Genomic DNA, 25,620 nt, shown 5'->3' on the forward strand with positions numbered 1-25,620 from the left:
TCCTCTTATTTACTACTTCACCATTTGAGAGTGTGGGACAGAGGTGAAGACAGTCTTTGTAGTCCTTGTTATACAAAATCATGCAAGGGAAGCTGCTGGATTTTGTTTAGATGATCTAATTGATTGTATTTATAGAATGCCATTCACTGTAGTAAATGCAACGTAGTGTTTGTGTCCCGCAATCTTGCAGTCAGCTGAATGGATTCATTGTTATACATAATTAGGGCTTCTGGAATTTGGGTCTGTTTATTTACAGCAATTGTTCTGCAGAGGCACAAGTGGCCCCATATCAGAGGTGTACAGAGAGCAAAGTGTGGTACAAATAGTAGCACCCCAGCTGCATAGCTCTTACAAATAGTCTCACAACAGCTTGAACCCAATGAATCTTCTGTTTCATCCAGCTGAAGTATAAAACCAGCTTCCTCTTGTCTAAGTGTGGTCATTGCAGATTGTCTAAAGGTAAAAAGATAAATCTGATGTCATTGAATTAATTACCCCATAAATGTAAATAAATCCCAATTTCAGTAGTTATCTGCTCCCTGCCCAAATTCCTGTGTGAGTCTCAGTTAAGTGTCCTGAATGGTCCAGGCTGCATTATGCTGTTAAATCCTTTACAGCTTTCCCTTGAATTGGTGGCCTGAGAGCTGTGCCCAGTGTACTCCCTTGCAGAGGATGTACATCAACATGTTTGTAATCTCAGCTTCTGCTGCTCTCAAATGCTGTGCTGTATGTCTCCTGCACAGACGAATATGAGATTATTTTATTTAAATACCATAGAAATCTTTATTTTCCTTTCTGAAGTTTTAAAGTGTTCGTGTGAGCTGCTTGGGCATATGGGTGTGGCACAAAGACGTGTTTATTTAGCAGATATGAATGCTAGGTGGGCCACAGCTGCCTAGCCATCTCAGCCATCCAATACAAAAAAGGGAGAGTAGTCATGACAGAAGGAAGTCAGAGCACAGAGTGTATTTAAAAAAAATCTATTGTCATAAGAAATGTTTTTGACTGTAAGGCTACTGATAAGAGCAGTTATCCGGACGGAACTGGTGATGCACTGCATGTCAAGTTACCCTTCTGTCTGCTCTGTGCCAACAACCCTCTGGATGGCTGTTTTCCAAGCCCTGTGTCTGTAGCAGAGCAGAAGGTTGATGGCTTGAGAAGGAGCCACCTTTCACACCCTCCCCTGCCCCCAGCCTGCAGGTGTAAGTTATAACCTTAATGAAGGTTCAGTGGCTGTTATGAATCATTCTAGTCTGTTTCTTTGCAGTGGGGTCCCTGTAGACATCAAATCACTATCTGGACTTACACTGACCAAATAATTGGTTTTAATACAGAGTCCAGAATTAGAATGGACCAAAAAAGCTGATTTAGCTTTTAAACTTTGCTTTTCAGCTGTTGGGCAAATCAGCTGTAGGCTTTGTTCTCTGGTTTTGTGGCATTAAGCAGAGTTTAGACTTTGGACTGCCGAGCTTTTACAGTCTTCTGCTATTTGCCAAAATTTAATGAAATGGGTGGCAATGCACAGACCAGTTGCTGTGGAAATGCTTGTTCACAGGGTTGCTAAATGAAGACCAATTGCAATCACCTTCTAAAAATGAGTGTATGGGGTGCGCGCAAGCAGAAAGAGCTGCTTAAAGAGAAAAATCATGTTGATACAGAACAATTTAACTGTAGCTGTTCATGAATTAGGTTGCAAATGAGAAACAGCATTCAAACTGTAAGAGGAGTAAGTTCTGGAGCAGGCTTCTGAAGAGAGCACTGGAGGCAGAAAGCTTTGCCAGTTTTAAGCTGGAATGTGAAATGTTCTTGCACAGGATTGTATGACACAGTTGCCTGCAATAGCATGGGTGTAGGCCTGATGACCTAGGAGATCCCTTTCTGCTCCCTGCTCCAAAAGTGGTGACCTTGAACTGAGTTAACTCAGGTTGCAGCTAAACTTTGTTTACTCTGAAGTTGATGACTCTAAGATGACTTAGTTCAAAACCATCTGTGAGTTCTTAAAGCCACATCTCCTAGTTTACATTTCCTGTTTGATTTTTAAGAGTGGCATGTTCCTCTTAAATTGCAAAATCGCTGCATATGACCCAGATAATTTTGTCCATTAGGAAGGAAACAAACATGTACTATACTAAAAAAAAAAAAAGGAGCAGTGATACTGCATATGAAATGTGTTGTTTGTTTATTCTAACAGCTCTAAGTTCAATTATTTATAAGTATACCTTATCCAAGCTTCTGTTCTATGCTGCCATTTATTTCATTTAGTGAGCTTTCACTGCTCCCACTTGCTGAAGAGCACAAGGAGGCTGTGGTCTTGTACAGAATTGCTGTGATTCTTCTGTGTGCACTGCTTGCTTATTCGTAGTCTTTTCATGGCATTTATTCTTAGAAGCATAATGCCTTCTGAAGGAATAACAGAATGTTCTTTAACCCTTAAAATAAAAATGCCAGGCAACATATTTCTCTCAGTATTTTAGGGTAAGAGGATAATGATACTTGGAGAGAGAGCTGATTGCCTGGGTTAACCTGAAGCTGCCTCCTGTATGCTAGTTTTTTTTTTTACTTGTCACATTTTATGTGATACAAAGTGAGAAATATAGAGGAGATGTGCTTTCCAGCAAGTTGTTTTGAGCAGAGGAACCTCCTTGTAAGAGCCACTAGCTGCAGTGCAGCCCTTTGTCCACTTTGCAGATTTGTGACTCCACATTGGTTGAGCAGAGCATCTGGGTCTGGGACACTGGTGACAATGTGGGAAGGGGTCCGAGTCCTGCGCTAAATGAATGAGTGCTGTCAGTGATGTGTGAGACCTGAGCAGGTGAAAAGTAAGTTTTGTGATTGCAGATCATCCTTTAAATCTAAAAGATTACCATTTTTCAAAAAGCTTCAACTCCTAGATTATACTAATACAGATAAGAATTTGATTTTTCCTTTAAGTGCAGCCACAAAACACTAAAAGCTCTTGAATATGGAGAGAAAACTTTGAAAATGTTAAAAACTTGGAACTGACAAAATAAAGCAGGAGTCCAAATGTCAGGAGTATAAGGGAACTGCCCAATAAGTTTTGAATGCTCGTCTCATGCTTAGCAGTTGTTTTAAAATCTGATATGAGTCATGAGAGCTGTCAATAATAACAAAAGAAGAAACAAAAGGAAATTATTTTTACACACACACATTAGATGGCCAAAAATAACCACCACTTGCAACTCTTAGTTGAGATACCAGCGACTCAAGAGCATGTGTCCTTGCTTGGAACTATTAATGAGCTGTTTGTTACCCCCTGCCATTGTAGGGGGAGTACTCAAATGTTTAGCGCATGTGAGAGAATCCAGAGACATGTTGTGCAGAAGTAGTTGCCACTTATCTGCATTCCTCCTCAATAGGCTTCTAAATGCACTGTTCTCTTTTCCACACCAAGTAGGGAAGGAGCTACAGCCTTGGAAGAAATGGGGGGGGGGGGGGGGGGACGGGGGGGAAGGGGAGAAAGGAAGCATTAAACATCCCTCTGGAGGTATGAATGAGCTGGCAAGGAGTTGGTGGACACTGGCATGTTCAGAGTTACAGCTGCTGGCTTATGCCCTGGGGAATTCATTACCTTTCATTGTGTTTTGAACGTCTGCAGCTTTGAAGCCTTTGTTGCTATGTCTGTTACATTTCAGGAAAGGCACTAATTCTAGTCTGACAAGGAGACGCTGGTTAGAGCAGGGAGCTGGAAGGAGACACTTGGGGGTTCTGGAGGTTTGTTGGGGTTTTTTTAGTTGTTGTTATTTTTAATTTGTTTTGTTTTGCCTGATCTGGCAGCACCGGTTTCTCTGTTTTTCATACTGACAGATCTCATTTTTGGTTCCTTTGGAAAGGCTCCCTTCTGATGCACTGCTGTGCGTATTTCATGTGTATCTACAGGAACTGCTTGGCCATGTCTACAGGAAGTTCTTGGGAACTGGGATCCAGATCCACCTGCTTCCACACCCCGCAGCTTTTCTGGTCAACCTGGCAGGAACCACTAAGGATGTACCATCCAAACACTCATGGCACACTGACTTATAGCATGTACTATCTCAAGTGTTAAAGGGCAACATTTTGCTATACTGGGGCCATGGAGCCAGGTGTGCTACCTGGATGGACCATGTGTCTAGTCGCAAGAGCAGCCTTTTGGCTAAGACAGGCCTAATAGGACTTCAGTATGTGTTTTGGGTTAAACATGTAGGAGACAGATAGAATAAATCCGTAGCCCCGGTGCAAAAAGGCACTGAAGCATGTTCTCGACTTCAAACGTGCACCATGATTTCCTCAACCTAAACAGCAGTTATTTCTACCTGCATGCAGCAGATCTGTGTGCAGATCCTCAAAGGATCAAAATCAGCTTTTAAATGGAGTTTCTGGAGCCACAGGTGCTCAGGATTGATTATGCTTACCCTGAGCATGCTGAATCCATTCTGTGTATGGGAACCTGCAGTAAGGATGTGTTTGAGTGCTTGAATAATGTTGATTAGTTTCACAGTAAGTGAACACTGAATGCTTGCTATTTTAAATTTAATTCCATAATTGCTAAGTGTGGCAATATGTGGAAAAGTGTTTTTCTAGATCTAATGAGTTTGTACACCTCCTACCTTTAATTTTAGCAAACTTCTTCAGTTATCACTTCATTTTTAACCTTGAATCACTTCTTCTGGAAAGTAATTTGCTCTTTTAAGGCCAAATAATTGTGCTTTTTTGGTGTGAATTCTTTCCTTAATGCAGTGAAGGCCAGCACTGTAAGCAGTGTCAAGACTCGTAAATCAAAAAGACATTACTGAAATCAGGTTGATGGCATTCGTGGTGTCACTATTTCTAAACACAGTTTTTTAAACAGTCTGTTTCTAAACAGACTGTTTAAAAACTTGGGCTCACAGGTTTAATTGCTTAGATACTGCCATTGTGGAAGGGGACCAGTGTTGCTCTGGGATTGCAGCAGCAGTGGACCCTGCCTTTGCCCAGCCTGTGAATTAGTATTTCTTCTTTCCTCTCCTGAAAGGGTAGTAGACTAGATTTCCCCTTCCCTCATGCCCCTGATCTTTAACCTGGGCTCAGCTTTTGTTGTTGACTGATTTTAGACTGCCCTCCACTTCACACTGTGTTTTACTGGGATCATCTTGGAGTTACGCTGCATGCAGCTGAATGTTCACCAACCCACAATGTATATCCGTGGTTATTTAACGAAGAAAATATTAAAATAATTAAGTATTGGCAGCTGTTGCTTGGTGGCATGCTGGTTTCACAGACTGATCCGTTACTATATTTGCTTGTTGAATTTTCTTTTCTTTCCTTTTGGGTATCTGTTGAATATGCTCATTATGTTCTGGCTGGTATGAAGCAAATGCAAGTTAAGAATAGGGATACTTTTGGGGCAAGAGTGCAAATTCAGTTCCCTGAGGGCATTTCCACCTCCTACAATGCTCCACTGCTGCCTTCAGTTCACGTAACATGAAAACAAGTATCTCAAACTCACTTGTTTAGTTTCTTGTTAACATGAGCAATCTTTCCCTGTAATTCACAGATTAGGGCCTTTGTTTATGCATGATTTTGCAGCTGCAGATACCTATTTCTATTAATGTCATGGAAGCCATTAATTGACTGTAGTGATGCTTGATCTCAGCATTTTTAGCACCAACTTTTGAGGGGAGTGAGATTGAAACATAAAATTTAAGGGCTTTGAATTCAACCTGGGACCTTTAGAGAGTTGAGAGATCTTGACAAATGTGGCTTGTTTTCTAGAAATGATGCTTTTTGAGTGCTCAAACCAACATCTCTGGTGTGACATTGAAACCTGTTCTTTTGCTGCATATATCAAGTCCTCACAAGAGTGGGCACTGGTTACAAATAGGACCTATTGTTGTCCTGTGTAGACTGTCAGGACCATGATAATTGACTTTTTTTTCTCATTTGATCCTCATCTGGTAGTTTTTCTCTCAAGTTGCTAATTTCACTAACTTTGGTCCCAGGAAGATGAAAGCTTCAAATTTTGAAGTTTCACTCCTGAAAATATGAGCGGTGCTGCAGGATTGGAAATGATTGGTGCGGAAGTTAAGCATTTCAGCAAGTATATCTCTTCTGTATTGTAACATCTTTCAAAGGAAAGACTGACTTTGAGCAACAGATTGCCTTGAAATCTGGTAATAGTCTAAGTTGAGGGGTTTAACTTAAAGTTTTTAGTTTCACTGAGATTTTTTTTTTTTTCTTAAAGGTGATTCATATTTTATATATTAGAAGCTTTCTGGATTTCCACTTTGCCATATATAGACTCTTGGGCTTTAATCAGTACCTTATGATTTAAAGTTGAGGACTAGTCTTAAAGTCTAAAAGTAGTACCTATATTGGGTGGAAATACAGTTTAGTTTCTGATAACTGTCAGCAAAAAAATGTAACATAAATCCATTTTGGTTTTGAAACTAAGTTTTTTGAAAAAAACTGTGACTATTGCCTGGACTTTTGTGATGAATGTTCAGCATCATGTCCAGTGCTGTCTGGGGGGATGTGAAACGTAACATAACATAACCATTCTGCCTTTCACTTTAAACAGACATAAACAAAATCCAGAAGTGAAAAAGGCAAGTCCCTCCACCACAATGAGCTCTGGTAAGTCTCTGTTGTTTCCCACTTGCCCTCCTTGGCATTCCTTTTTATTACTGGAAATATTCCTGTTTCTGATGCAATTGGGCAATTGATCTTTTTAAAAATTTGTTTGTTTGGAGGGAGGGAGAGCTTAGAGGGGGATTTTTTGTTTGTTTTGGGTGGTTTTTGTTGTTGTTTTTTGGTTGGTTTTGGGGTTTCGGGTTTTTTTTTTTTCTGATTTTTTTTGCCTCCTCTTTTGCCTCTCAGAAAAGAGTCAAAGCCTGTCAAGAAAGCTCAGGGAATCTGCCTTATAATGGCAACAGTGGAATGGCTTTGTACTAAAAAGTATCTTGGCTTCACGTTTATTGTTTCAATATGACCCATAATGCTCAAAAAATGACTAGAAACATCTTGAGGTCACTTTAGCTTTTTTAACTTCGTAATACAAGAAATCAAAATTACCTGGAAAAAAAATCTGAATTTGGTATGATTTAGTAGGGGTGAACACAAAGTTTGACACCTGCATAGGAAAAATCAGCTGTTCAAAAAAAAAAAAAAAAAAAGGAGGCTGGTTGGGAAGAAGAATACTTCTGGGCTTGTCTTGGTAACAGGCTAAATCATAGTGAAAAACAAAGCAGACACTGTAATGAAGTGAGATATGTAGAACCTGTGGAATAATATTCCCACTTTATTTTAGCACCTTATCAAGTCTCAGCTGGAGTATCCTGTCCAGTTTCTAGCACCACATTTTGAGAAAAATGGGAACCATTTGGAGAGAGTCCAGAAAAACATGAGCTGGGAATTTGGCTTGAGCTAGGAATTTGGCCTAAGTGTTGATAAGCTTCCGGGTAGTGAAGCACTACCTGTTTAAGTTTGAACTCATTACCCCTTGTCCTATCACTACAATCCCTGATGAAGAGTCCCTCTCAGTCATCCTTGTAGGCCCCCTTCAGATACTGGAAGGCTGCTATGAGGTCACCACTCAGTTTTCTCCAGGCTGAACAGCCCCAACTTTCTCAGCCTGTCTTCATATTTTCTGTGTTTCTCTGAATTCAAGAGCCAGTTTTATTCATTGTCATCCGAGGACATGGCAGACTAGAAAAAATCTCTCTTGAAAAACCTCATCACTGAGCTTGATGCCATACACACAGAGAAAGTCCCAGTTTACAATAAGCTGCCATCCAGGTAGGCAAGGGGAAATGAGAAACAGGGGTGTCATCGAAGGGACATTTGTGTCTCCAAGCAACATCTCCTGAGATAGGAGGAATACTTTACGAATTGTATAGTGCTGACACATGGCATCCCCTCATAGTCAGAGGTTAAATTCAGTTGCAGGAGGTTTTAACCCAGAAGTAATCTGCTTCTTCATTTGTCTTGCAGAACACGAAGAAATTGATGTTGCAAAAACTGTTGTTAATGGGCTGAGCAGCAATGGACGAGAAAAAGGTGGGTTAAGAGTTTCGGAGACGTCTCTGCAGCTCCCCCTGCATGTCAGCTGCGTGATGTGGTTGATTTCCCTAGACGTTCACTGCAGCAGGGGTTTCCAAATTTAGTTTGCTTGGCGACTGACACAAGAAAAGCCTTGTGCTGCACTGTGCCTGTAGCAGCAGCATTTCTTAGCTGAACAAGTGATCTTTGTCTCTTAAAGGTGTCAGGCTGGCTTTGCTTCTTTGCATATTTTGTGCACTACTTGTGGTACTTGTGAGCACCTGTGAATCAGTATCTTAGTGTGTTTAGACAGCATGGGTTTGTGGATGCCTATGCGTGAATCCTGTTAACTTTAGTAGGAGATGAAATTTTTAGCCCAGGATTAAAGGGCAGGAACTAACCATTCAAGTAATAAAAATTAAAAAAATCTAACCAAACCAGTCTTCATGTTAACATCAGCAGGTTTGCAGTGTGCTTTATAGCATTCAATTTTGTGTAGTGATGCTGTGTGTTTCGGCAGGCTGAGAGTATGTGTTTGTATAGATTGGTTTTCTGCTGATTTAATTTCCTTTTCTTTTGATGCCTTTTTATAGTGGTTAATATCTTAACTGCACTGTAGATGGATGAATTCAGTCACTTACAGAGTAAAACAGAATTAGGATTGTTTCCTAAACCACAGGCTGTTTGGATTTGGGATCTGTTGTATTTGCAAGGCCTCCAGTGCTCAGGAAGAAAGATGGAAAACAGAGTTTGATCTGTGTTGCTCATCTGTAAAAAAGTAATTTAAAACAATCCCATCAATTTAAAAACTTATGATTTTGAGGTTTGAAAAAATTCTACCAAGCTCTTCCACTATCCTTGAGAGCCCTCTTCTAGGTTTCCAGTTTTGCCAGGGACCAGAAAGATCTGCCACAAGATGGGGTGTACACACCACCCTGATGTCGATGCCTCTCAGTCCAGCCCAGTGCTCAGAATCGGTGTGTAAAGTATTAGAAATGTGTTTCCTCTTACTCCTGATTTTGCAGGCCTGAGAGGGATGGCATGGAATGTGAGGAGGCATCTAGCATTTTCCATTTAATCCATGCAGAAAGCTAATAGGTTTTAAAGGAGAAAATCCTCGCTCTGCAGAAATCAGGAACACAACTCAAGTTATTCTGGTGGACCCATGATTTACAAGATATTTATCTTGGCAGATCCTGTTGAGCTTCACCTCTGAGTAGATTTGCCTCTTTTTTTTTTTTTTTTTTTTTTCTTTTTTTTTTTTTTCCAAACACCCCCACCCACTAGCTGCAATAGAGTCAGAGAGAGAAATCACTGCCTGGTTTGGGCAGTTTTGTAACAATTGCTAGAATTTTACACAGTGCTATGTTTGGTTTTCACTTATGTTACTACATCTAATATAATTAGTGTGCAACCTGATAGATTCCAGTAGAAATTTCTTCAACTTACTGTTTAAAGGGATGGACTTTTCCTGAAATGAATATTTTGATGCTACCTTTTAGCAATGAAGACTTTTCAAGATTGTTTCATGTTTCACTTCATTCTGTTGCTGAACTTACAAGGATGCTGGGGAGGGACTCTTCATTAGGGACTGTAGTGGCAGGACAAGGGGTAATGGCTTCAAACTTAAACAGGGGAAGTTTAGATTAGATATAAGGAAGAAGTTCTTCACAGTGAGGGTGGTGAGGCACTGGAATAGGTTGCCCAAGGAAGTTGTGAATGCTCCAACCCTGGCGATGTTCAAGGCCAGATTGGACAGAGCCTTGGGCGACATAGTTTAGTGTGTGGTGCCCCTGCTCATGGCAGGGGGGTTGGAACTAGATGATCTTAAGGTCCTTTCCAACCCTAACTATTCTATGATTCTATAAAATACAGAATTCATGTAATGTGTCTGATGTTCCTTTCTCAACTTTTCAGTCTTTGTTTTTTCACTTTTAACTGAGTCATATTAATGTTAACATTTTTATTTTTGCATGTAGTGTATCTCAGCTAAATGATTACACTAAAATTTTTTTGATGGCTTCTAAAGAACTAATGCTTCCAGATTCTTTTTGCCTGAAGCAGAGTGGCAGTCAGCAGTTAGTCAATTCAGTAAGCAGTTCTGTATGCAACATAAAACAGACATGTCCTGAATTAGGGCAAACGAAGGGATATTTTTAGCGGTTGCATTACTGCTCTCTGGACAGCTTTTGTATTTGAAATTTCCTGCTATTGTGTCTCCAAGTACATTAGAAAATTTTGTGGCATGCTTCCCAAACTCTGTTCTTCCCTTTTTGGATGTGCCATTTACACTTTTGTGTTTGCAGCTGTTGATGTCCCTTTATGTACACGCTCTATTTCTGCCGTTAAAATAATCCCTGTGAAGAAAGTGAAAAGTTCTCCTCACCTAGTGCTGCCTACAGGTATCTTCCTCCTTCCTTCCCCTGCCATGCATTAGTTTGCCATCATTCCTTCCTCTTTTTCTCTTTCTCCTCCTCCTTATATCTTTCTGCTTCACCCATGTGCTTTGGCTAGTTTTCAGCTTCATGCTCTTCTCACTGTTTCCAAGCTGTAGATTTCATCAGTAGGTAATAAAGTTAGCTCTTAATGGCACAGTACACTGTTCTCAATTATGCTGCTCTTCTGCAGACATAATTGTGTCTGCTTGAATCTGGGATCATTGTAAACTCTTCAACTAATGCTTGATTATGAATAATACTGTTATTACAGTCTCATTTTAAACCAAACTCCTGATGAACCAGAGACTGTTTCCTGCATATCTTTAGTCTTTATGAAAGTGAATGGATGTCAGAGATGGTATTTTACAAGTTCAAGCATAGTTCAACATTGGTTGGATGGTTTTGTTTTTCTGTACATACACTGACTTTACAGAATCTTTATACGGATGGATAAGAATGTTAGACTGTTTGTCACCCCCTCCTCAAACACATTTTCCCACTAAAAGTAGAAGATTATTTTTGTACTTTGCTGGATTTGCACAGTCAGAGTAGTCTAGCTGATACTGCTTGTCTCTCGTAATCTGTCACACATGTGCTCTGATGGACTAGTATAGTGCCAATGTCATGTTTATTACCATCTGCTGGATTTCTATACTGAGAGATTCAGATTTTTGTTTTCCATCATCTCACCTAAATTGTGAGAGAATTCAACATCTTAAGTATTTCTCTTACTCTCCTAAATTGAAATAGTCTAGCAATAGTTTATTTTCAGAATAAAGGTTTTATTTTAGAATAAAGCTTTTCAGAACATTTTCATTTTTCTGAGTTCAGAACTTTTTTTCTGATTCTTATTCTTTTGATTCAGTATACAGGTGTAGTATTTTGTATGAAAATAAAGTACTTTGATTCCCAAATTTGATCCTTCTCCAGTATGATGTAGACATTTATGGCATGTTGAACTCTTAAGCGTTTCCATTTCTCCAGTGCCTGTGAAAGGAATCTAGGTGTAGGAGAATGAGAGAACCCTATACTCTTTGTGATTGTCTAAATCGGGCCTGGTGACCCTTAACAGTGCATCCATGGCTCAGATTTACAGCACTTTCAAGACTGGATTGCCAGAGTTTAAACCTTTGTCCTCTGGTGTGAGTGTATCCGTAAAGTCCTTGGATGTGCTGTGCTGTGTGGATGGGAATGATAGACAGAACTGGATTCTTGGGCAGAATGAATCCTGACCCTATCTGGATCATGCAAAAATCAGTCAGAGAATTCAACTTCTATTTTACAAGGCATGTGGGTAAGATCAGGCATGATCAGTTGTGTGGTGTGAGGGCAAATGGGGTATATTTAAGGATGAAACAGCATTTGTTATATCTTTGTGGATAGTCTTTCCCCTCACAGAAACTGCCTCTATGCTGCCTAAATTAACTAAAGGCTGAACTATAGGAAAGTATCCTCTGATTCTGTACTTACTCCATCCTTTCTCAAGTCCTAAGTGTGGATCTGAAGCTATGCTTATTGTGAAATCCCTAAAGCATTGGAAGCCACATAAAAGCCTGAATTGCCGTGATCCCAGCATAGAGGACTTTCCATGTGAGCCAAGTGTTTGACATTTATTGACTCTTTCCGCCTCCTGTTCATCAGGAAAGCCAAGTTTTTGACATTTATTGATTCTTTCCCCCTACTGTTCATCTGGCACTGTCGATATTTCCCTATATTATGGCCTCCTTGGCTGTGGTTTGTGTGTTTTTTAACCTTAGTTGAGGCATTGTCATGGTCTGTAGGCACTGTGCTGGTGTGGATTTAATGGGACATTATCTTCCTGAAGTCACCCAGGGAATATTGGGAATCTGCACAGACATGGGCTGTTGTCTAGGCAATGAGCAGCAGCCTTTGCCCCCTCTGTCCAATATGAAGGCATAACTTTCATGATAATAACAGTTCCTAGAGAGGAGCTGCATCCATTCCTGTGCAGAGATAGCATGATCCTCACTCCATAAAAGTAAAAATCATCATGTTGTGTAACACAGCGTATATGCTCAGTACCTCTTTAGGCTCCCTGTGTGGTTGCATGGTAGGACTAGCACCTCTGTTTAGGTAGGTCAAAGTGAAGTCTGATGGCAGCTGCAGAGCCAGTAATAGAGCATGAGAAAGGGAGGTGATGTGTTTTCCTGTGGAAGTAGCTTAGATAAGTGGGAGATTCTTTAAGGCTTATTGTTTCTATAGGTATCTTCGAGGAAACATCTCTCGGAAAGGATTTTATGTAAGGGGAGGAAGATAGCCTTGAAGTACTGATTTGTTACTACTTAAAAGGATGATAGGAGATTTTAAAAAAACCAAACAAAACAAATCCATGGGCTGAAATGCACAAAAGTAAACCTGCACAGAAGCTGTGCTGAATTTGGACCTCAGCTAGCATGATCTAGCGTTTGGCTCACAGGGTGATTTGAACAGGTATATGCTAAATCTCCTTCTAGTTTTGGGGATTTGGGTTCCTATGTCAGAAGATGAAGCACTGCCATGAAATGGGAGGAGATGGCAAGGAGACGGCTTGCTGCATCCTGCCTTTAGATCATACTCGGCATAGTTGCAAGATTTTATCCACCAGTGGTGATAAGACCTTTTTTCTCTCTTTCAGTCCTGCACAGAAGACATACTTAAGGCTTCAGCACACAAATTGTATTGCTTTATACCACTGGGACATCCCAACAGAAGAGCTAGAGCTGTAATGGTAGAATGTCCTTGCTGGTACAATATCTCCATAGAAGCTGACCAAATAAAGCAAATGGACCTGAGAAATCTGGTTCAAACACTCATCCAATTTTCCTCCTTTCTTAGCTCTGTTACACTGACTTCGAACTTACTTCTGCATTCATCAGTTACATGAATATGAAACTGCTTTTATTTCTCAATGCTTTAAATCCAGAGCTAATCTTCATCTGCATAAACATTACTAGATTGGTTCACCTGGAGGCAGCCATGCTAAAACTACTCCATAGAGCTCTGATGGATCCCAATAGCTTTGTATCATCTGTTTCAATGTCTCCTCTGTGTATGTGCATTTCCTATAGAAACAAATCCCACTAGAGTCTGCAGTGGAAAAGGAGCTGTGACCCTCCGGGCATCTCCAGCCCACCAAGAGAATCAGAATATCACTTCGCCATGTCCTCAGAGTGTCGAGCAACCTGAAAGTAAGTGGATGGAATGTTAACTGGAATATCTTAACCTCAACAGAGGTCAGTCCAGAGTCTTGGGGTGACTTTTTTTTAGCTGCAGTTTAAAGCCCCAAATTCCAGTAGCATAGTTGGCAACCTCATGCAAGAACCAGGCCAGTGGAGGGAGACTGAATCCTGTTCTTTCCTGGTGCAGGTTTAATGACTGCTGACTCGTTAGCTTAAGTTTGTTTACAGCTCTCTTTTGCTGTCAGGAGCACAAAAACCTCTTTCGGATAAAACTCTCAGATGTTGTTTTATTTTTATTCTCCTGGCAGGCCTATGTTGCCTCCTTTTATCTCAGACACAAGGTTAATAGAAAGAGACCGGGTGGTGCTCCTGTCACCGAAGCATTCACTTGGGTTGTCAAGGGATGGGGACAGGGTCCCAGACAGACAGTGTCGCCACAGAGCTATGCCATCTTTCAGTAGCAGATGTGTAATTACTTAATTGTAGGAGACAGGCAAAGCATAACAAACCTGGCCAGTGCTGTGGGTCTGGCAGAGAGGATGAAGTCCTAAGGGCATGATGCAGTTAGGAGGGGAGGGTCAAACTTACTCTTGAAAGCAAAGCGTATGTCATTTATGAATGTATTGTTGGAGGAAGGGCAATTCCATTAATTCCAGCCGCGATGTGCTGCTTTCTGCTCTCTCTTCTCTTCCTATTCTGCTCCACCTATGACCTACCCTTTTTTATGCTTGCCATTCTCTGTTTCTTCACTCCTACCCTCCACAATCGCCTCTTTCCTTTCTGTTGATGGCTTCATAAATTTCCAGCAGCTTGAATAGCAATGAGCCCATTAGTATGGAAATCAGCTCGTTAATTTTATTTTTTTTTTTTTGCTTACTCTCTCAATTGCTTTATGAAATGTACTTTGGAGCTGGAGGAGCTTTTTGCATATAACTTAAACAGCAAAATGGGTAGAGGGGTTGGGAGGAGCCCAGTGGGAGGTGGGTAAATAGGTGATGAGACCAATGCAGCTAGCTGCAGGAACCAGGCTATAAAGTGGCATTGTATTTTGTAACTCTGTTCATGCACGCGCATTTAGGCTGCAAAACCTGATCTAGTTGTTAGCAGTTCTTTATCTCAGTTAATCACACATAGTGAAATTGGTAAGGATAGTTATGTGTTCATAGCCTGTATTATGGCTGAATAGGGGGTCTCTACATTTCCAGTAATTTGTGGTGCCTGGATGTCAAGCTGCAGCTTTAGAAAGTAGCTAGCTGGGTTGCCTTTTTGCCTCTGAAAGAAGAATGTCAATGAACAATTGTTTCTTCATTGCTCTGAATGAATTGCCTTGTGTTTACAAAGGTCAGAAACAAGGAGGGCATCATGTTTAGGGCTGGTCTCTATGGTAATTAGGCAGTCCTGTCAGAAAGCATTTTATGTGTGAAATGAAGTAGCTCAACTGTTAACTTCAGTTGGTACATGTCTTCTGTAAATGTAACGGTTTATTTCCCCCCCTTTCTTTTCCTCTATGCCTATCCTCCACCCCCACCTCTTCCGTCTCTCCTTTCTGTGAAATGCTTAGGTCTGGAGCCAGAAAACCCAGAAACAGGTACAAACATTGGCTGCTTATTTTGTTGCTTCTATTGCTTTCTTGGAAGTATTTCTTGTTGCCTGGAAAAAAAAAGGGGGGAGGGGAAAAAAAAAAGAGGAAGAAAAGGGTCCCTCCTTTCGTTTGTGCTGTAGCTGGAGGGAATTCTCTGTGATCTGTTTTCCTTCCCCTCAGATAATTGGAGGTTGTCATCTAACACTGATGCCAATGGGGATGCCCAACCATCTTCTCTGGCTGCCAAGGGTTATAGGAGTGTGCGTCCGAACCTTTCCTCAGACAGCAAGCCACAGGTAAGCCTTTCTTCTGTGACTCTGAGGGTGATCTTCTGGGTTCAAGCACTGGATTCATGGTCAGAATCCCTGGGTCGAACTCCAAACTTTGCTGCAGACTTGGGTAAGTTTCAGCTTGCCTCCACTATTCCTGTCTTAAAAATGGGGCAACACTGACAGGACCAGAGTGCTGTGGAGCTTGTGTGTTCAGGCATGCTGTGTTTCCTTGGTGGATGAAGGAGGAGGACAACACTACCTGATTGCAAGAAAAAAGGTGAAGTAGCCATCTAGTACTGTTTTGAATTTTATGTTGGTATATTTCCTAGAGGTTGCTGCAAGGCTGAAAGCATTGTTAAATTAAAAACAAGATACTGGGGAGATGCCTTTCATTCTTAACACTGTAACTGATAGAAGCGAACAAGGGAAAAGTTATTTGTACCTGAAGGTGAATGGTTGAAGTCAATCTGTTAAGAGAAGTGTAACTTCATCCTTTTTCTTTTGGGCAGTTGATCTGCACAGTCTCAAACCTGGTAAGGAAACCCTTCATTAGAACCACTTTCGTTTGTGAAACAAGAGTCCCTTTAAAGCCTTGTCCTCTATCAGGGTGACAGTTCTCATTGTCAGGGACCTATAGCAATGCCACAGGACAGTGTTCCTGAAATTGTAAGTGAAAGTGGAAGGAGGCACAACTTGGAAGAAGGCATGAGAAGGAGCAGCACCCTAGAGGAGAAACCCATTTACTGCCTGATACTCACAGCTGTCCTGTAGTCCCTTACTGATCTTGTTGAACACAAAGAGCACTGATGCACATAGTACTTCCTATAGAAGTCTAAAGGACTGCTGTCCGAACTAAGCTGAAGTGGAAGAAAATGCTAAAACAGCAGCTGTAGGTGGAGAATTGTTATTTCCTGATGATACTATGAAGCGGGAACTACATAGCGAGGCTTCACCTAACCTAGGGAAATACGGTGGCATTCTGAAGTTTCCAGACTGAATCTACTGTCCCTAAGGAATCAAAAGGAATTAGCCTGTTCCAGAAGCAGAAACTGTTCAGAAGAAGCACTTACCAACCCAATTCTCCACTCCCTTACACATCAGGGAAGTGGAGGGAAGAGGAGCAGCATGAGGACAGTAGATTTTGGAACATCAGCTGTAATTTTATGGAGCTGTTCTAGGTCTATATCTATGTAAGAAGAACACATGCTGGCTGTAAGTTGTCATACAGATCATATTTGGATGAATTATAAAGGAGGTATATTTGTCAGATTTGTATGTTGCAAGCTGTTAAGGCATCTTCATTTTCTGATTTTGACCATTTTAGCAGTGGTTTAGCCAGCCTTTGTCTATAAAGATACTACGACAGGGTGTGTGTAAAGCCTACTTTCCTGGTCTCAAGAGGGTTAAATTGCAAGAATTCAGGGAGCTACTATTCACTAGGTGGGTGTTTTAATTCTCTTCCTTTCAGTAGCTTATAGTTTTCAGCCACTGGCAACAAAGCAGTAAATAAAATGAAACTTCTGTATTGGTGAGTTATTTTACTTCAAAACAGTTTGGTTTTCAGCAAAAATTCACTGGAGTTGGAGTTGAAGTTGCCGGGCATTTCTGTAGTTAGCAACTTATATGTTGCAAAGTACCAAAACCAGTTAAGTTGTTCATTATTTACTAGAAGTAGGATTTCTCTGTTGGTAATCTTGATTCTGGAGGCAAATTCTTAGTAATTCAGTTCATCACAAAGCTTTAATTGTTCTTGTCTTCCTGGAAGCATTTTCAGGATGGAAAAATCCTGAAGAGAATTCAACAGCTAGCTTTTAGAAGGAAGAAGTGCTGACTTTTTACTTAGCCAGCTGTGGTAGTCTATAGTATTTACATGTCTGCTTTCATTAGCACTCGTGAAACTTTGCAATGTTCATTTTACAGCAATGCACTTAACATGCAGAGATGGCCTAGAGCTCTGAATTTAGCATTGTGATTCAAAGGTCTTCAGTGCCTGGAAGTATTTAGTTACACAGATACGAGTCTGGGTTTTGTTAGGCAGGATGTTAAATCTTGACTCCGGCTTCCCAAGGAGCATGGTGGGTGTTGCTCTGCAGGCCTCTTGAAACAATACAGCACTGAGACTTATTTAGCCGAGAGAGGAATGTGTAGGCAGGGACTTGAGAGCTGGGTAAAGTTTGTGTGCTTCAGTAAGCAGTGCTAGGAAAAAGAGAGTGTGCAAGATGATGTATGTGAGTTCTGCACTGGCCTTCCAGATACTGTATTTGCTTTTTGTTCTTGCTATGTTAAAACCTGCTTAACCCAAGTCTAATGATCAAATTAATTCTTTGAATTTATTTATTTTTTCCTTTCTTATTCCTTCCATTTGGTGCTGCTGTCTCTCTCCCTCTCCTCCTTCTTGACTGCCTAAACAGGCCCTTGCCCCTCCCCGTCCTCCTCTTCCCAAAGAGGAAAGCTTTGCATGGCGTCCTCGCACTGACAGTAAAGTGACCAACCTGTTGCCAGTGCCCATCATGGACTGCGTGTACCTGAATGCACCCAAGCCTTATATGCAGCAGTGTGCATCACCAAATGCCAGTGCACGGTGTTATTTCTCATCACCTACCCCCTATGGGACTGTCCCCAGTGGGAAGCAAGGCTTGCCAGCAGGGTATTCTCCCTCTCCAGGCCCCAAAGATAAGGTGCATGCTGAGCAGCCACTCTTGGAAAGTTGCTCCTCTTCAGATGCATCATCTTTACAGCGCAACCCCAACAGGGCAGATCTCAGTAGTAAGGCTGGAGTGAATTCCAGTCATGAGACGAAGGCGGATAAAAAGGTCAGCAAACTATATGTAGCTTGTTTATCTAACAGCACTTGCTCAGCCACATCTGAAAATTCCACTGGCACCACACATGACCCAGCAGCCAGCACCAGTTTAGGTGCTGAGCTCACTCCAGCACCAGCCACCGACATTGTTTCCTCTGTAACAGACACTGGAAAGTCTCTTCCTGCTGTTCCTCCTCCTCCTGTTCCTCCCAGGCCGTACTTTTACATTGTCCTCAGTAAAGACGCAGTTAGTTATGGTGCGGGCCAACCCTCCTGGACTCAGTCATCACCTCTGCAAGCTGTGAGGGACAAAGTGCTAGAACCCCAGAGCACAGCTGCCACAGAGGACAGGATGAGAAAAGAGCCTTACCTTACTCAGCAGCGACAGCCACCATACAAGGCAATGGGACGCAGCATGGTACATGTTTTCTCCGTAATCTTGTTTTCTTTCAGCCGTGTGAACAGTTCTTTAATTCATTACAATGTTCCCTTGATGCTTTATTCCCCTCCTGCCTAATTTCTGAGCACTTCTTGTGCCACTTGAGTCTTGTGGTCTTCTACTTGATAATACTTAACACCCCATGTGTGCCCCCTCAACATTCATCTGTGTGTTTGTGCGTGTGTGGTGTTTCTAAGGGGTTGGATTGGACTGGCAAGGATCTTTCTATTTTAGGGAGGTGTACAAAAAGCAAACTTTGTTATGTGATTGTTAGTGCTTCTCAAATGATGGTGGATGCATTTAGCCTCACAGCACAGAACTGGAGAAGAGGGTGGTGAAGGAAAGGAAAATCTTTGTGAAAAACGGTGCGTGTTTGTAGAGGCCAGGGCTGCAAGACTGTCTTCCGAAGGAAAGAAAATCTGTTGGGGCTTTGTATCATTTTGGGTGCATCCTTGCATGATGCTATATGGCTGCATTAGACTAAAGTATCAATCTTCCCTGTTGCATAACAACACCTTGTTTCCTACAGGATGCCACTGCCACCACCACAGCTCAGCCCGGGGTTATAGTAGTCCCCCTCCTTCAGGTTAATCCAGAAAGACAGCAAGAAGGCAGCTCCAGCACTCCACCACCGCCTCTGGTTCCTTTTGGGCAAGGCTCCACATTCCCTGAGATTGTTCCTCCTGGCTCACCCTTGACTTTTCCGACTCTAGACGATTTCATTCCCCCACATCTCCAGAGGGGTTCCCACCATAACCAAGCACCCTCCACATCTGGCACATTACCCTCTGTTTACCCAAAACTGGCATTCTTCTCGTCACCACCTTCACTTGTCCCTCCAGTCACAGGGACTTTGCACAGGGGCTTGAAGCCTGAAATCACTGGAGTCATCTCACATACAGTAAGCTTGCCAAGTACACTCCTTGCTCTTTTCCTAAATTTGTATTCCCAGATAAAAATTACTTTCTCCTTTCAATACTAAACTTGAGAGAGGAATGATGACTCATTCCCTGCAAACAGCATGACAACTGAAACCCTGTTTACATCCTGTGCTAGTGCATGCATGTTGCCTGCCTTGTGCAGCTTTGAACCTTCTACTGACTTCTCGCAACAAAAGTTGACCGTCTCCCATTGTGCCCATTCTGCTAGGTGATGCACGCCTTAAGAGTATTCAGAGAACTTGTTCAGAATAATTTATTCTGTATAAACAGAATAGCTGCACTAACTGATCTCTTCAGGCTCTTTTAATAGCATCCTTAATTGTGTTTGGATAAATTTTAAAGCAGCAACAGCAGAGCAGTTAAAGGTTAGGGCAGGCTTTCTGTTCCACTTGGAGCCACTGTATGCTCCCCACACAAATCCTTGTTGAAGTCAGTGTAAGACTGATGCCAGTATCCAATGACCTACAAGCAATAATATCAGTTACTGAGCTAAGAGTCTTCCAAGTGTGTAGGTGTTTTGGGATTGATGAGCAGAAGAGTGTCTCTTCAGTTTGGAATTACCGGTCTTTGAAAATTTGGAAGAATTCAATCCACATCACTTTTAACTTGGAATTTACTGTGTTCTTCTTGGATTAGGTATTTGTTTATCTTCAAGCTCATCACCTGTTTTAAAAAAGTCCTTGGGGACAAGGACTAAGAGTAGCTCTCAGTTAAAGTTGCAGAGGAGGCAAGAAGTACCTGACCCTCCTTGTACTGGAAGCCTTACAACCACCGTTTTTTCTTTTTTTTTTTTTTTTTCTACAAATAAGTTCAGGAGAAACACTTTCCTCTCATCATGGTGCCTTTTCTGTCTTCTGACACTTACAGGCATATAGCAAACAGGCATGTGGGAGGAAAAAAAAGAAAAAGAACAACCAAGGATGATGTGTTCAGAAGTTCTCAGCACTGACCTTTCTGGTTCTGTTGGAATCAGTGGGTTTTTTTACTGCAGAGAGCAATGACAGATTGAGGGTTTTGTTTGTGGTGATTGTTTGGGGGTTTTTTGTTTTTGTGTGGGTTTTTGTTGTTGTGGCGGTGGTGGTTGTTGTTTTGGTCGGGTTTGGGGTTTTTTTGGGGGGGGGGAATGGTTGGGTGTTTGGGTGGTTTTGTTTTGTTTTATTTTATTTTTTTCATGGAGCCTATCTGCAGGCTTCAGAAGAATTCAGCAGGCAGAGGAGTGGAAATTTTGTTGTACCTGATTTTCATGAGATGGGAGCTTTGAAACATTTTTGGGCATGCTCACTTCAGGCATGTAGTCACAGAGCTGTTTTCCACTTTGATTCAAATGGTCTTTGTTCACCAAATTTTGTGACTTAGCTGGGGCTGCTGAGCCTACCCTGACCTGACATCCCTCTTTGAGGGGCTCTTTATATTTTAGTTATCGAAGTGAAGTTCAAATCTCTTCTACTTCTTGACTCCCGCTCCTTTTCCCAAATTGCATTGTTTGGAATATTATCACAGCCAGGGAAATGGGGCTGGATCTCTCTCTTAGGGACACCTATTTCTGAGAAACATTGATTCTCGTCTGTCCTCATGAAATTTTTATGGCCTGATCAGATGCTGCTTGGAGTAAGATCACCTCTAGCCATCGGAATAGGATTGTTCTTCCCTATTTCCCCTCTTGGTTGGACAGACTGTAGATGCTTATTCAGATTATGGTAAATTCTTGCTTATTTATCTCTGAGCACTGGTGCCAGGCCTCACTTTGGCCTCTCTTCAGCCCCCTCCCTGATCTTGTACGTCCTTTCCCCTGATGCTGGTGTGTATAACAGGCATTGGGTTGCACTTGGCCAGAAAAGCCAGGAGTAGGAATTCTTCCGGAGCATTATCCTGCGCATATTCTTTTTATTATTAGTATTACCAACGAAAATCCCCCTGAATGCTCAGCTCCATTTTGCAGATCAGTGGCCTGCACCATTTCAGACTGGCAGTGGGGTAGTAGAAGTGCAGAAATATGTTATGCTGTTCCATACTCTTTTTGTTTGGATGCTCACTCCCAGTTAACGGTAATTGTGTCTGCAAAATCCTTAACAAGATTTGTAAAATCTCAGCCTGAACTGGCATACACAGTCTTAGTCATCATCCTTTCTTTATCTTTTCACCTTACTACCAGCAAAAGCCTGGTATCCCTGGACTGAGATTTTGCAAAGGTGAACTAGTTTTTAAAGTCTCCTTGCTGACACAGCCTGTATTTCTACAGAACAAACAGAGCTGTAGTGATACCAAAGGTGGTTTTGAAATTAGCAAATAATGCAGCTGGATGCTTTAGGAGAGCAAGAGCAGCTTGTTGTCTGTGCTCCAGCTGCAAAGCCATGTTGAGTATCTTTCTTGCTACAGTCCTGCTTTTTGCTCTCATCAGTTTTGGGGTTTTGATTTCATTATTCAAACCAGGTAGGTGTTATACTGTCTCCTGAGTGACAGTGTTGACCTTATTCCTCAGACTTTACTTACCAAACCAGCTGCAATAATACTGTTTCATTACAGAATTGCATGAGTTTTGCATGTCTGACTTCTTGCTCTGAAAGGAATATTTTCGAAACAAAAGTTTGTGTGTGTATATATTGGGGGAAAGATGTCTGTGTTTTTCAGTGCCTCAGAAATGAGATATGCTCATTTCTGGCACCCTGTGTTTCCTCCAGCAAGTTTGCTGGATTAATTTAGTACCTCCTTTTGGGGTTGGAGTTGTGAAACTCAACACCAAATAATTATAGTACTGCCTTAGCAAACTAATTGCATTAACAACGAGCAGGGTACATACAGGGAGCAGGGTAACACTCATGCTTATGCCTGTTTTACTAAAATTTGCTGTGATTGTGCTTCTCATTCAGCTTAAAACGTGGGGGGTATTTTCCAGATTTTCTCAGTGTAGCAGCCTTTTGCATGCTGCTAATGATATGTTGCTCTCCTTTCCAGGACCCAAGTCCTGTGCTAAATGAAGTGCCCCAGTCTGGCACTGGCACTGACTATCCAGCCTCCTTCACTTCAATCAACAAGTCTTCCTCTGCCTATCCATCTACCACAATCGTCAATCCCACTATTGTCCTCTTGCAGCACAATCGAGGTAAGGAGACTTCCAATTAGATATTTGTGACTCAAACTGAGCAACCTGTTATGCTACAAGGAACTAGAGAATGTGTGTGCCATGGACAATTAAGTCCAGACTACTAAAAGCTAACAAAACTTAAAAGTTTTAGTGACTAGAGAATACAACAGGTGCAAGTAAGAGATTAGAGCTGTGGGACAATGCCTATTTTTCTCTGATTAAAACCTGTCAATCAGAGCCATTCTGAGGTTGGGGGAGAGGCTTACAGCAGGCTGTGGACATCTGAGTAAGTTATTGCAGGGTAACACTTATCCCCCATCAGGTGTCCTGTCATAGTGGAAAGGGGTATGTTCACATCTATCAGTAGGAGCAAGGTAGCTTGAGCTTTTCCGCTGGAAAAGGAAGGGGCTATGTTACTTCTTAGCTACTGGAGTGTGAAAGCAGCAGTATTTTCAGTTACTGTGGGAGTGATTTGACTTCTGATTCTCAGCAGAATTTACCCAATAGTAAATAATACATTTGCCCATAAGTTTGAACTTGGCAATTTGTTCCTATATAACTGGATCAACTAAAACTCTGCTGCAGTAGGCTTAGAGCTCTGGGTTTACATATGAGCAAACCAATGTTGTTTGAGCATTGTTTACTCATCTAAGCCTTTCTCTGCCTCACAGCAGCTCTTTTTGAATGGAGAGTTGCGTCTTTTTGCCTCTGGCATTAGAGGGAAACTTTGTTTCTCCTTTTTAGTTCCCCTGATGGGTGGCATTACCCCAGCCTCCCAGCTCACTGTGTGTCGCTGAAGACAGTAGCTTATAAAGGGCCACAAAGGTGCAGACCAATTTGCCTTGGTTTCCAGTGGACATAGGAAACACCAGGACAGACAGATTCCAGTCTACAATGCTATGACTTATCTTTTGCAAAGAAAAAAAGAAAATCAGAAAATAGGGGCCAGGCCTGCACTCTTCATCTTGTAGTCATTCTGTAATTACAGGCGTGCATTTATGTGCTGCTTTGTAGCCCCTTATGTTTTGTTGTTTAGTGGGTTTTTTAAACAGATATAGTTGTTGATCTTGAAGATAGCATCTTCACTGTAGCCCAGCTGGTTATAGGGGTAATGAGTGGGTTATCTCTTTTTGCTAGCATCTGAAGCAGCTTTGCTTATGTGCTTCTGAATGAGGGTGTCTGGATTCCCCAACTGCTTCAAGAAGAAAAAATATTTGAGGGATCCTTTTTTATGTCAAAGCTTTTTGTTCAGTTTCTTGGGGGGGATACTCTTTTGGTTGTTTTTTGCATTAAATCTGAAGCATTTCAGTGTGTACCACACAAGGATATTTTCTTTTTGTCTCTCTGCATAAGAGACAAATCTGTAAAATGTGATGATCCACACACACTGGCTCTGAGACAGCTGTTATCAAGTTGTTCCATTAACTAATAATCTTTACAGTTACTGATTTGTCCTGTCTGAATGTCTTTACTCTGACCATTAGCACTCACGATACTGTATCCTGATAGTTTGAAGAGCTTCTCTAATAGCATTTTTGTTGACTGCAATATAATCACCCGATGAGCAACTTGATTGTGCCTGTATCTTGTTCTAATGTGTGTTTTTCAGTCTTTTTTGGTCAAACTTATAATCATATTGAACTGGTTTGACAAGGCATCTTAGTCATAAATCTGTATTGATTGTCGTGTATCATACTATGTATTTATTAGTAAAATCCCATATAAGTCATTACAATTTTATTTTTTTTTTCTGGCATTATTGTCAACTTGACAGATAGAAGTCCCAGCCATCACACTGATGCTTTTCAAAGGTTATTACAACATTTGCTTTCTTCCTTGTCCTGGAAAAGGAAGGTTCCTTTGTATTCCAGGGCATGCTGAGGATGAATGTTAATGGTCCAATGAGCTGCTCTCTTTAGAGCAGAAAACTGCTTTAACACTCTTCACTACAGTTTATATGCTGTACTTTTAGTATTGGAAAGATGCTACTTTTCGAGCATCTGATCTCAGTTCTTGTCATTCAGCATAGTCCTTAGTTGCTGTTGAAGTGGAAAGTATTTCTTCATCAGGCTGTAGGATGTCAGATTTCTCTCCCCCCCCCCCCCGCAGAATGGAAAGAGTAATCAGATGTCATCTTTTCTGCCCTCTTATTAACAGCTCTACTGTGTCTATTTGGTAGAAGAACAAGATCATTGCCTGTTTATTCTTCATGTACGTCAAAACCTATTTTTGAGTCAGACATTCTGTTAATTCTTTTTCTTCTGTTGTCACTTTCTTTCATTTCTGAGCACATGGTACCTACTCACAGGTATATGTTTTCTTAGTTTTCCATCTTTTTATGTGTTGAGAGTTTCTTACAGTTCATTATGCTTCCATTCCTAGCTAGGCTTTATCCCAGCATAGCATTCAAATTTCTTTTTGCTTAGTGTTTTTAAATGGTTCTCACATCTTAGTTACCTGTTACATTTCTGTCCTGGCTGACATAATTCGTATTTGGTTTCAACTTTATGGACCTTATCTATTCAAAACTGTTCTGCTCTTGTAGCATGTAAAGAATTGTTACTAGTTTATGATCCACCTTCACCTGAATGGTTAATTATGTTTTGTGCTGAAATCAATTCCTTCATGTCAAGATGAGGTTTAAAATGAATTCCTCTCATCTTCTATGAAATACCCTCTGAATTAGAATTTTCAGGGTCATTTTAAAGCTAGCATCTTTGATCTCCAGTATTTTAGTTAGTCTTCCAGACGGATAATGTGACTTTCTCCTCAGTAGATTGACTGTTTTTTAAGGAGGTGGTTATCTTTCTGTATGGAGTGACTGTTGTAGCAGACATCACCTACTGCCCTATTTTATGCTTTATCTGCTAG

The 25,620-nt window shown here is 41.3% G+C and overlaps 1 protein-coding gene across 1 annotated transcript in view; it reads left to right on the plus strand.

Moving 5' to 3' along the window:
- Positions 1–7,991: 7,991 nt before the first annotated feature.
- Positions 7,992–25,620, plus strand: part of SORBS1 (sorbin and SH3 domain containing 1) — a 65,664-nt gene continuing 48,035 nt past the window's right edge. The window contains 8 exon segments of the mRNA XM_010013366.1: positions 7,992–8,031; positions 10,320–10,415; positions 13,520–13,643; positions 13,986–13,990; positions 15,393–15,508; positions 17,896–18,705; positions 19,256–19,627; positions 22,620–22,767. Coding sequence (XP_010011668.1) covers positions 17,995–18,705; positions 19,256–19,627; positions 22,620–22,767 — 1,231 coding nt within the window. The 5' untranslated portion in view covers positions 7,992–8,031; positions 10,320–10,415; positions 13,520–13,643; ... (1 more) ...; positions 15,393–15,508; positions 17,896–17,994.

Source organism: Nestor notabilis, unplaced genomic scaffold (genome assembly GCF_000696875.1).
Source record: "Nestor notabilis isolate BGI_N333 unplaced genomic scaffold, ASM69687v1 scaffold9864, whole genome shotgun sequence".
NCBI lineage: Eukaryota > Metazoa > Chordata > Aves > Psittaciformes > Psittacidae > Nestor > Nestor notabilis.